At 36.7% G+C, this 12,749-nt stretch overlaps 2 protein-coding genes across 2 annotated transcripts in view; one reads left to right on the forward strand and one right to left on the reverse strand.

Moving 5' to 3' along the window:
* Window position 1: 1 nt before the first annotated feature.
* Window positions 2-6,457, reverse strand: idh1 (isocitrate dehydrogenase (NADP(+)) 1). Its single transcript, XM_020936216.2, has 9 exons — window positions 6,326-6,457; window positions 5,384-5,513; window positions 3,203-3,494; window positions 2,453-2,555; window positions 2,202-2,379; window positions 1,982-2,133; window positions 1,322-1,462; window positions 1,078-1,240; window positions 2-837 (listed from the first exon to the last, which is right to left on the reverse strand). The coding sequence occupies exons 2-9, from the start codon at window positions 5,503-5,505 to the stop codon at window positions 744-746; spliced, it is 1,245 nt and encodes a 414-aa protein (XP_020791875.1). The 5' UTR covers window positions 5,506-5,513; window positions 6,326-6,457; the 3' UTR covers window positions 2-743.
* Window positions 6,458-8,101: 1,644 nt separating this feature from the next.
* kcnh3 (potassium voltage-gated channel, subfamily H (eag-related), member 3) overlaps window positions 8,102-12,749 on the forward strand; it is a 106,170-nt gene continuing 101,522 nt past the window's right edge. Inside the window, exon 1 of the mRNA XM_055149234.1 lies at window positions 8,102-8,177. Within this exon, the coding sequence (XP_055005209.1) occupies window positions 8,102-8,177 (76 nt within the window). The remainder of the gene's footprint in view (window positions 8,178-12,749) is intronic.

A 12,749-nucleotide genomic window follows, 5' to 3' on the forward strand; every position in this document is an offset into this window, starting at 1 on the left:
GTTTTGCTTTCTGTTTCCATTTTATTGTACTGAATTGTTAGCACTTTTTCTCATTTGAAATAAAAAAACTAAACTGCAATGGCTTCTTAGTAAAACAAAGTTATTGTTACATCATATTATGTAAAACCAGAAAAGACAACAAACAAACAAATAAACGTTTATGAGGCAATAATCAGAAATTGCAATAAATTTGTTTACATACCGGGAGTTGGGACAAGAGGACACTTCTATGGCAGGTTGTGAGTTACAGAGATACTGCATATTACACATACATACAACCAAATAATGAAGGACAAATAAATATCAACAGTTTAAAAGCAAGTCACATTGTCTGTGCTAGTAATGCTTTGTAAACAGTGTTAAAAAATACACCAAATCGGTTTGTATATCTATGGCACTGACAAAAGTTATTAAGGATAATGTAGTGTATTTTTAGATATTACATTATCAGTCATTTTATCCAATTTGAAACAGACAGTGAACAAGATATTTCCAAAATGGAATCAGGTCTTAAAATGGGTCCCCTTGTGATGGTTTTGTGACAGTTATGAGGTATACCAGGACATTGGGCTTTAAGTAGTCACCTCTCTTTCCTCTTCTTCTGGACAAGGCACTGTTTGCTGGACGGTTTTCTTCCTCAGTCTCAGAGTTGATCTCAGTTTCACCATGGGTTTGTAGCTCTAGGAATGATGTTAATGTGTGGATGATCTTGATTTGTGTGTCCTTCTATTGTATGAGTATGATCACAGCTTGGGCTGGTTGGCCATCTTCGCCTTCAGGTTCTCAGCCAGTTTATCCAGAAATTCAAAGGTGTTTAAGTAGTCGGCACGTGTCACACTTGAAATACAAGAGGGCATAAAATTAGCCACTTTTTAGCAGATTACTTTAATAATGATCATCCAAAAATATATTTAAATTACAATGGTTAAAATGACCCAGCCTGGAATTATGAATTAATAAATGACCACTCCTAAGCAATAGGTTACAATTTCAAAATTCACAATATCCAGTGTTCCATAATATAATAATACAAATATTTTAAAATATTTGTATGCATACAAATGTACTGAAACTTACTTTGGCAGCCCTTTAATGCAGATCGCCAAGTCTTTGGTCATAAAACCAGCTTCAATAGTTTCAATGCAAACTGCTTCCAGAGCTTCTGCAAAATACTTCAGCTCCTTATTGTTATCCAGCGTGGCTCTGTGGAGCAGTCCTCGTGTCCAGGCAAAGATTGAGGCTGTAAAAACAGACATATATTTTTTTGTTTATAATTATGTATGCAGTGGCAGCAATTCTTTTAGGTCACAAACATTGTTACCTATAGGGTTAGTGGAAGTTTCTTTGCCCTGCTGGTGCTGTCTGTAGTGTCGAGTCACTGTACCATGAGCCGCCTCGGACTCTACTGTTCGACCATCAGGACAGATCAGAACACTGGTCATCATACCCAGGGAGCCGTAACCTAAAATAATATGAACATGAAATATCTCAACTTCCAGTTTAGGAACACTGCAAGTTTTAGAGAGACTCACATGAAGGCTACAAGATTCAGTAAGACAAGAGCAGAGTACAATAGTCACAAATAATGTAAGAAATACCAAAGGTTTTTTTGATTAAAGAATGTTGGTAGTGAGGGATGTTGAGGTGAGTGAATGATGTAAGGCAAGCTGTGGAACATTTTTTTTTAAATGTACTGTACATGTCTACAACAGTTTAATTTTTTTATTTTTTATTTCTACTTTGTACAGTTATGTAATTCTTGTTTCGTCAAAATTTGAGGAACAATATTACATTTTAAATTAAAAAAATGTAGGCAATGTGACCAATGAGAGATACTCATTCTGCAGTTAAGATCAATGGTCTCCTCCTAGTGTGATAGACACAAAAGATAATCAAGTCCCCTGCTTGACCACTGCACGTGACGGTGTTTTGACAGTGTGTATGTGAGTTAACAAATTCATTCACCTCGGTTTTCACTAACCTTGAGCAACTGAATCGGACTGCACATCTCCATCATAGTTTTTGCAGGCCCAAATAAAACCCCCTTCAGACTTCATGGCCTGGGCAACCATATCGTCAATCAGTCTGTGCTCATACCAGATCCCTTTAGCATCAAACTGAGCTCGGTATTCCCTATGAAAAACATTGGATTAGTCAAAATGGTTTGACTACCAATACTCAAAAAGAAAATGTGCGCTTACTTCTCATAGATCTCCTGGAAGATGTCCTTAAATCGGCCATCATACTTCTTAAGGATGGTGTTCTTGGTGCTGAGGTAAAGAGGCCAGCTTTTGTTTAGGGCCATCTGGAAAGAGCTGTGCGCAAAGTCCCTGATGGATTTATCAGTGTTGTACATACCCAAAGCAACACCACCTGTGCCTGCAATCACCAAAAACAAAGTAAGTCACACAAACCATTTTAACCTTATTAACCATGAACATTATTTTCTTACCTTGAAAATCATGAACTAAAAACTTGACTGGCTCTCCTTCAGTGGGTGTGTATGTCATCTCAACTTTCCCGGGCCCAGGCACCACAAAGTCTGTGGCTTTGTACTAGAAACAAAATAAAATAGAAAAATTGTAAAGTGATAAGACCAGAATTCAAGACTTTTACTTATTTGATGATAGAGCTCATGATCCAAATCTCCTTAATAAATGCAGTGAGTATAACTTAATTAGATGCCATTAGAGCTAGTCCGTATGCGATGCACATGGTATTATGTAATCAGCTATTCCTCTTTCCCCCAGAAAGAGTTGTTGACTTTGGCACGAAGCCATAAACTCCCTGTCTGTGTGACACAGGACAAAGAACATCAATGAGCAGATGATAATTATTGACCAAGCTACTCCTGACAACACTAAAATGTTTCATATCCACTAGTCGTCACCTGGAGACTGTAACAAAAAGGAGCCTTTATGTTTCTGTCATATCTTTTATATATATATACCGGTACATGATATTAGAACAGCTGCTGTGTTTTTATTTATAACACACATTTCTAGAAAAACATACAAATTATAATTTGTCATCTTTGATGACTAAAGAGAATCTAGTAGAAAGTAGTCCTAACTACTTAAGTACTAACTTATCATTCATATAATATCAAAAATAATAGCTTAAATAATTCAAATAATTCTCTATAATTCAATAATTTTCTAAAACTGTAAATTGTAGGTGCATTATATAAAAAGCAGCATACCTGATCTCCATGGGCGTGCCTGCCAATGATGATGGGCTTGATCCAACCGGGCACCAGGCGGGGGATGTTCTTACAGATAATGGCTTCCCTGAACACTGTCCCTCCCAGAATGTTCCTGATGGTCCCATTAGGAGAACGCCACATCTGCTTCAGTTTGAACTCCTCCACCCTCTTCTCGTCTGGGGTGATGGTGGCACACTTGATTCCCACATTGTAGAGACGCACTGCCTCCGCTGCCTCTATGGTAACCTGGTCATTTGTTGCATCTCGGTTTTCCATGCCCAGGTCAAAGCTATTGAGAATAAAGAAAACAAGTCAAATTAATGTATATAATATAACATTTACAAACAACATTTTATTTTCTATGTGAAAAAAGAGCTTAATAATACATAATTACACTTTGTCTCTGTAGCAGCAATGTGAAGTTCTTCAAGGACACTTAATGGATGGTCCCAGATCATAAAACATAAAATGTTGTATTCAAAAATTTTGTTTTATGGTAATTTCCTTAAGAGTTATGGTCTAGACACTATGTCCTATTATGTGACACTACCCGTCAAAAGTTCGGACTCACCCTCTCAATCAGTGTTTAGTTTTTTTTTGTTTTTTTCCTATATGTTTTCTACTTTCTACATTTGTTATACATACAGAAGTATCAAATATATGAAGTAAGATGTATGGAATTATATAGCAATAGGGATGTAACAATAACTGAAATATCGTGATATCGTATTGTCAAAAGTCTCACAATAATATCGTGGGCTGTTATAAAATATCAACAAGTTCCTTTGCTTAAATGCATGATTTTATAGTAGCAACAGCTTATAAACATAGGGAACTACATATCCCATGATTCATTTCAGTGCAGACAACATGACAAGATATGTTTTTTACTTGAAAGAAAAAAGTAAATATATCTTATGCGTGTATCTAAAATGTAGAAACAAGTAAAAAAAAAAAAAAAAAAAGGATAAGAGGGTGTGTCCAAACTCTTGACTGTATATTTAAACAGCACCATTCAAAAGTTTGGACACGCCCTCTCATTCAATGTTTTTTTTTTTTTTTTTTCTTTCTTACTACTTTCTAAATTTTATATACATACGGAAAACATCAAATATCGGGGGCAAGATATATGGAATTATTTAGTAAAGAAAAAACATCAACTAACAAATATTTTTCAACAAAGCAAAGGGTGACTAATTTGAGGATTTGAATATAATATATACAAATAAAAAAATATCATTTAATAATTATTTTTCTTTTCTAAATAATTCCACATATATTACTTAATACATCTGATGTCTTCTATAAGAATATAAAATGTTGAAAAGAACATATAGAAAAAGCACTGAATGAGATAATGTCCAAAGTTTTGACTGATAGCCAAAAAAAGAATCTAAGAACAAATTGCACAACTGATGGACAGATAAGATGGACAAAAACAGACTGCTTCTTTTTCCTGTTGAACTTGAATCACATAATTTCAGTTCAGAGTTGGGTCAACCATAGAGGAAGTGCTAATTAATTTTGTAACCAGAGCTTCTTTAAGCTCTCACTGGCTTTGTTTAAAAGCTGCCGTAACCTTTCACCCAGATTGGTTCATTGTGAACACCAACCCAGTCATGTAATGCAGGCCCAGTGCAGCCAAACAAACCCAGACTAAGGAGACAATATTTTAGTAAAACATGTTCAGTTGTGCTTGACTCATACATATTGCAATTAAGATGTTCAACACTGCATGGATTTATTTCCAGCAAATATTATACAGTGCATACAGTTGTGTTATGTTCAAATGATCAGGGCTTGCTGTTGCTTTATCAGTGGTTATTTGATCTGTAAATCTGTTATAGTCTAGAAACACCTATTGCAAAATCTACAATCAAACTAATGATTAACTTCTGTAACATGAAAAAATTAATTTTAGAGAATCCATTACAATTGTGTTTTCTACATTAAACAGAATAACACAAAAGTATATATTTCAAAATGACAGTGATTAAATGATGATGAAATGTCCTTTACAGACATGTATAACAGATGCAAGCAAAATATGAAGCCCCAGTGTAGCCTGGAACATTTGTAACCTTAACCCAATCAGAGAGCATTATTCCCCCTGACAGTTTCTTGTGTGATCACAGCAGCCCACCTGACAGCATGGGGTAATTACACAGGGCTGTTTACCTGTGCATGTCCAGTTCTAGGTAGGGGAGGATGAGCTTCTCTTTGATGAGCTCCCAAATGACCCTGGTCATCTCATCTCCCTGCATCTCCACCACTGCACCGGCCTTGATCTTCTGAGACATCTTTGAGCCTGTGGTGTAACAAATAAACAAACATGAACATACTTTATATATCAGCTATTACAAAATATCAAACTTTCCATTTACAGGACTGATCTCGGTATCAGCTGTAGTGGTTGGTCTAGGTTACTTTTTATATCAGATAACAGCACTGTCTCCTACCATGAGTTATGAGTTAATTTATTATTTGTAATGTTACTAGTGAATTGCATGACATGAATGCAAAATGAATATTACAATGTGATATTGTGCCACTGAACAAAAGTTGTAAGAATATACAGATAAGCAATGACTCAGCACTGCATTGCTAGAAAATAATCTCGTGATCCTCTTAGCCATTAGCCAAGCTTGACAAGTCCCCCTGAGTTGAAGCTAGAAATGTTTGTAATTTGAGAAACCTGTTCAGAGCAGGTTCTGGGTAGCAGAAAACTTCTAAGCCCACTTCTACGTAGCCTGTTGGAGACACTAGATATTGCACAAGAGTGTAGACTATAACATGATGGGGAGGGGACTAAAACTGGAAAAAAAAAAAAAAAAAGAAGCAGTCTGTCAAGTTAGCAAGCTAGCAGATATTGAACACGGATCTATCTGGACAAAGACGCCTAGAAGTATCAAATTACACAATGGATGAAGTGTCATAAACGCAGGCCATCGAAGACTTGTATGAGCTCTCTATAATCTTAGCTCAGACATCTATTAACCAAGGCAAGAACACGATGTATGACTGTTTGAAGCTAACGCCAAAAGAGCTAAATATATAGACCTTTTACTTCCTGCTTCGGTTACATCAAGAAATAACAGAGTGGGTTAGCTAGAGTCTTACCAAATTCACTTTGTAGATAAAACTGAGAGAGGAGCGGAGGCAGTACAATATCCGAGATGTGCAGCGGGCTGAATGGACCCGTGGAGAAGGGAACGTCAGGTACCCGGCTTCCTTCTCCGGGTACAGACGTGCTCACAGCCAATCAGAAAAGAGGAGTAAGCGCAGCAGCCAATCAGAGAGGACCGCGCCACCGTCTGGGTTATCTATGGTTATCTAAGGAGGGACAATACACAATTATTGCATTCATTCATTTCTATTGAAATCTTCTGCCCATTTGGTCCTCGTCTACTGATCAAAAACAATCTCCAGCTTATGTCATGTCCCTCCTTCTCTGCACATGATCATTCCAGGGCTCAAATTGCATTTCAGCATTATTATTATATTCGTATTAGACTTATTAGACAAACTTTATGATTCACTAAATAAATGATTTTGAAATTATTGGTATTAATTTATTTACACCAGTATTTATTTATGTATTTTTTAGAAAAAAAAAAAAAAAAAAAAAAATATATATATATATATATATATATATATATATATATATATATATATATATATATATATATATATATATATATATATATATATACTAACATTATTCTTAAACAAATAGTTTTTTTTAAGCTAAATGTTAATAAAACTAAATTTTGCTTGTATGACCTAATGTGCAAATTGTTTATTGAACTCAGGCTACTTAGAGGAAGTATGGTACAATACTGAACACTAAATTAGCCTTGTCAGTAAAATGGCATAGCATGGTGTTTTTAGCAGTCACTTACCTTTTTTAACGGGGCAAATTCATTTTTACAAAACTTTACCCTTCTGTGCGTGTCTTAACATGCAGTATACACATCGGCCAGTAGAGAGCAGGAAATCACTACACTGTGCAGACCACTCTCCCTTTCAGACTCAGGAGCTGCACGGTGCCATGTGGTCCTGAGGAGAGCCGAGAACAAAGCACACTGAGTTGTCGTGCGCTCGGTAAGTAAATATGTGAACATGCTAAGGAAGTTTTTGGCTTTCATAAACGCTTTATTGTATATTTTTGGTTGTATTTAGGCCCCCTGAAATCTATTTGATTAGTCTTTGGCGTTTGATCATTTAGTTAAGCTAATAGTCTTTATTAGGCTGTAGGACAGCAGCCAGATTCTGTGCGTAAATGGGGTTGTGTTAATAATTAAACACAGGGGTATCGTCCGGGGCACGGCCTCTTGTTCCCTAAAAGCATCTCTTTGTTGTCCCCCTCCACCTCCACTTTGAACAGGGACAGCGTGGAGATCTGAAAGGAGTCATGTGACTGTGCATCTGCTATCAGTTGTGGTAAAATCCATGCAACCAGGGAGTGTGTTCATGTAGGACCTATATGTGCAGGAGGAGAGAGAGCGACGAGGAGGAGCTTTAACACTGACTCCACGACGCACCATCAGCACCAAAACTTGCAGCCGCTCTATCCTTCCTCCATCATCTCATGCAGCAGAGCGCGCGAGCACTTGCAATTTGATTTTAATTTCCGTGTCTCCTCCCCGTTGAGTGGTGCTCAGGTGCAGCCCGAGGTTGTTACTCGCTCTCCGCTGAGTTGATTATGGTCACAACCCCCGCGGTGCCAAGGTGGAGCCACCGCGCGTATCTCGGATCGGTGCGCTTCTCCAGGGGCTGGGATGCGCACCGGGCACCTCTCGGTTCCTGCCGGGTTTCGGGTCTGGTTTCGGGTCTGAGGAGTCCAGCGCTGCCCCTGGGCGCCGGAACAGGAGGACCCAGTCGACCCGGAGCAGGATGCCGGTGATGCGGGGGCTCCTGGCCCCGCAGAACACCTTCTTGGATACCATCGCCACACGCTTTGATGGCACTCGTGAGTAGCAACCACACTGTTTCTTTGTAATGTATTCACCTAATAAAATGCAACAAGTTATTTATTCCTAAATAAATACATTTACAACATGTTTACATACATTTGAGTTAATTGGTGCAGATTTGTCTGCTTGGTGCATTGTCAAGTGACTTCTCTCACCAGTTTTAACACTTGCTTTCATTGTCTGTCGCCTGTGTGGCATGTTTGGTGAACAAATGGTTTGCTGCAGAATATTCTAGTAAGGGTTACTCTATCTCTGCTCACCACCACACTAGTAAAAGTAAACATTTTCATTATATTATATTATATTTCCAGGTAAGGCTATTTATTGATTGGTACAGCTGTTGACTTAAGCTGTGTTCCTATATGCGTAATAATTAGTTTTTTGTTGTCTTGCATTTGCTTTAGTTCTTATTTTTAAATTGACATTTAGTTGATGGTTTATATACTTGTGGATTTGTTAGCAGCATTCTGCGGCCCATTCAAACCTGATTCCATGACCACAGCCTGTGTAGGCCTAGTATCTGTTGCATTGCTCTATTTCTATCTTGAAATATGGAGCTATTGGACAAAAAGGACTTAGTGTGTGACCTGTGTTGTACTTAAGCAGTTTTATTTGATTGCAAGTTGATTTTTGTTGATCTGGAACAAGCGTAACTTTATGACATATCTCAATCAGCTGTCCAAGGTTTTTGATTTGACAATTGGAAACATGCAACATGAATTACAATTAAAACACTGTACATTTCAACTGTAAAACATTGCCTGTTTTACTTCTACGTCACTACATTTTAAAATGGTACATATATTTTACAATATAAAAAACTATTTTGGTGATAGTAAAAGACAGTGTTGAATTTATTATCACTTATGTCCCCCATCCTCTGATGCTCAACTATCTCTATTATTTTCTTCTAGCATTTATGGTTTTATTTAATTGTAAAACACATCCCAGACATTAAAGTGATCCGATTTGTTTTAACAGTATAATCATGTATTTTACGATCACCAACCCACCCCCTGCACTCTGCACATCAAAACCACACTATGCAAATGACACAATAGCTTTTCATGATAAGTCCGCCATCACAGTCCCATAGCAAAGTCATCACTGTAAGCCATGCTATTTTCCTTTTTCTATGCCACAAAGCAGGGCTACCATTTGCCGAGGTGCCGATAATTATACATCTCCAGCAGTGCATCATGTGCAGTCTTTGTAATTAACTAGCATGGATGTCGAGAATTCATGGTGCCCTTTCTGGTTGTCAGTGGAGGGGATGATGGTGTGGGGGCGAAAGGCGCGCTGTGTAGCTTGGAGATCTTTCCATTGAGAGAGTAGAATTGAATGAGGTAAAAACACATGTAGCTGTTAGCACAACTGTATAGTAAATAATGTGACACTGAATTGCCTCTATTGCACGAAATTGACTCTTGTTAGCTTTAAGTCATGTTATAATGTTGTTACCTCATCAAAAACATACATGGAGTTTTGTTTTGTTTCATTTACACGTGTCTCAGTAAACTTGAGACTGTCTATAACTCCAGATGCTCTGTTCCACATTGTGATGTCATGAAAAGGTAGTTTTCAAGTGAAGAGCAATCTTTATCTTTTTGTTCAGTAGAGCTTGGTAACTTAAGGACTGAAAACACATAAGTGATTCTAGTGAAGGTGTAGGGAGTTTAAAAACACAGTGGAGCACTTCCTGTATTACCACGTGACATCACAAGGTGGAACAGAGTGTTTTCTGTTTGAGAGAACAAGTCGGCTTAAATATGCAGGCCTTGTGTGTTAAACAAGTGTAACTGAAACAAACAAAACTCCAGGTATGTTTGTGTTAAGGAAACATTATAATAGATAAAAATAGCATAATGTAGGCCTTTTAAGCAATCTCACTTGAAATCCTTATAGCTTTTTTTTATTACTTTGTTGAGTCACTTATCTTAGTCATAAACAATACTACATAGGATATTTCTCTCATACAATATCTTGGTGATAAAAAAAAGTCAAAATTGTTTATTTCAGTGGGAGATTGGGAACCAGCAAGCTCATTTATTGGTCTCTGATCATTTCAAACAAAATCATAGTCCTGTCACAATAATAAAATTCAAATTACGATAAATTCTTGAAAAAAAAAAAAAAAAAAAAGACAATAAATTATAATATTGAAACTAATTTACGGCACTGATACAATAGCCTGAAGTACATTTATTCTCCAAAAAACAATTTTAAATGTGCAATATGGTGAAAAAAATATGAACCACAGTAAATAAGAATAAAATAATTAAGCACTTTAGTAATTAGTTTGTATATTATGAGTTGTAGAAGTTATTTATTGAACAATCTATAGTTAAAATTGAATCTTGGAATAGAAAAATAACAAAAAGTTTCCCACTAGTACAAAGAAAAAAATCTCAATGACAAATACTGACCCCGAAAATTATCGTTCCATTAACATGTATTGAGCGATAACGTGACGGGCTTACAAAATCATATTCTTTTTTTTCTTTTCCTTGTAAGCGGCCATATTTGACGCACTATGTGTTTTTATGATTGGATTATATTATCCATATGCCCTTCTGAACTGGGAGATAAGACCAGTACCCAGACTGCAAGTCTCTTTGTAGTTTAGAAAAAGTGTGTAGTGTTGCTTGGCCAGGCAAGATCCTTTAACTCACATAATGAAAGTAATAGTTGGCATTTTTAATAAGAAATGCACAATTCTAAGTAAAGGTGCACTGTGTAACTTTTCCAGCCAGAGATGTAAGAATCTCTATGGAGACTTGCAAGCCAAATTACAGGTTAAATTTATGGAAAGGTGACCCCACTCACACTAATGCATTTTTTTAAAATATTTTTGAGCAATAAATAACACCTGTAGTTGAAAAAACACAAGACAGATTATGCCATACTGTGGACAATTTAAACCAAAGCATTAACATCTCCATGGAGACAAACAGGTTACAGACCCTCTCCAGGAAAGTTACAGAGTACACCTTTAAGCCAGGAGCTTCTCTTCTTCTATTACACCAGCAGTCTCCCATTTATGTTTTGATTCCTTTCTCATCACTGCAGGCTCAAGACCCCATCAATGGAGCTAATGGCTTGTCTCTCACTCCACATGTTTTTAGAGTTATTCACAGGGGCCACACATAAGATACAAGTGTAGATTTAGAGCCATTGTTGCATCAGAGCACAGTTTGACATCACAGCCGCTGAATCATACACTTGTTAAAAGGTTATTATTTATAGAGGCGCCTCATGACAAGAGCTGCAGCCACCACCTTCTTCACAGAGCAACACTCACATAGTCTCAAGATTTGTTAAATAGCTTAGCATTCAGGGCTTTCTGTAATCAAGACATGACATTTTCATTATAGTTATTATTATTTGTTTTGAAATAAGTACACAAGATGGTGGACCTGCATATACCGAGCATGGTTGATAAGTGATGCGCTCTTATAAAGCAGGCAGCAGCTGTGTGGGAATACAAGTCAATTGGCCCATTAATTGAGTAGGACTTGGACCAGGCCTAATCAGATTGCAGTTTGATCTCTCAGTATGTTTAGATCCAATGTTGCTGTTACTTATGTTTCAACAGTAAAGTAAAAAATGCCATTATCATTTTTAATGTCAATAACAATTATGTCAGTATAATATTCTTTAAAATGACTGAATGAGGATTATGATCAGCTGTGGATGCCTATGACAAATATATATGGCTATTCAAATAAATTTGAAATAAATGACCAGCCTTAACTTGAATTTGGTTTAGTGTGATACATCAACACAGGCTGTATAAAGAAGTGGCTCCACTCAAATGATGCTCATGAAGCAGTTATATGGGCGAATTTGAAGCTCAGTGCTATTTTAGGAATAGGAATTTATTTACAGACAAAATAATGAAATAAAAACACCAGGGTCATGTAGCGTGAGTTGATACAAACATTTTAAGACCAAAATGACAAAACTGACATCAGCAATTACAGAGAGGGGCAAAGTTTTCTGAATACAAAGTGAATTGGAGCCGGAGTTGATAGAACTGGAAGCGTGCCCATGCTCACTTCCTATATTCCTTGGAATATATACAGTTTATGTAAATCAATGCTCAAGATTTGTTTGTACAAAGCAATGGCAAATATATTTTAGACATAAACATAAATGAAAATCTAATACAATATAATAGAATCCATATACTTCTAAATAGTTGTTGTGCTTTTATTTAAGATACTTCAGCTATATGTTTCTGGGTCGTGCCTTGAAGAACATTTAATATTTGGATAGTCACCACTTGTCACTTGACACACATTATTTAATTGATTTTTCAGGCCTTTTCTCAGAATATAATGCATTTTCAAATTTTCTTTTCTACCCTTCTTGAAAATGGACTTGCTGTTTGCTCATAGACTTCATCATCAACTTCTCCAGCCTCTGTATCACACATAACACACTCTTTGTCTGTAATCCCATTAACTCAACTCACATTAAAAAGCCTCTCTATTCAACAGCTTTGATAAGTGTCAAATTATCTCCCATCTCTGCGCCTCTCTCACTGCTGGCAGGCCTTTAGAACA

The sequence above is a fragment of the Boleophthalmus pectinirostris genome, unplaced genomic scaffold (genome assembly GCF_026225935.1).
Source record: "Boleophthalmus pectinirostris isolate CB_2022bp ecotype Guang Dong unplaced genomic scaffold, ASM2622593v1 HiC_scaffold_1, whole genome shotgun sequence".
Classification (NCBI taxonomy): domain Eukaryota; kingdom Metazoa; phylum Chordata; class Actinopteri; order Gobiiformes; family Gobiidae; genus Boleophthalmus; species Boleophthalmus pectinirostris.

Excerpts from the sequence above, each read along its gene's own strand:
- idh1 (XM_020936216.2), bottom strand. The coding sequence starts at position 5,505 with ATGTCTCAGAAGATCAAGGCCGGTGCAGTGGTGGAGATGCAGGGAGAT. Across the intron at positions 1,463-1,981 it reads GTCCGATTCAGTTGCTCAAG|GTTACGGCTCCCTGGGTATG; the intron begins GTTAGTGAAAAC and ends ATATTATTTTAG. Across the intron at positions 838-1,077 it reads TGCATTAAAGGGCTGCCAAA|TGTGACACGTGCCGACTACT; the intron begins GTAAGTTTCAGT and ends TTGTATTTCAAG.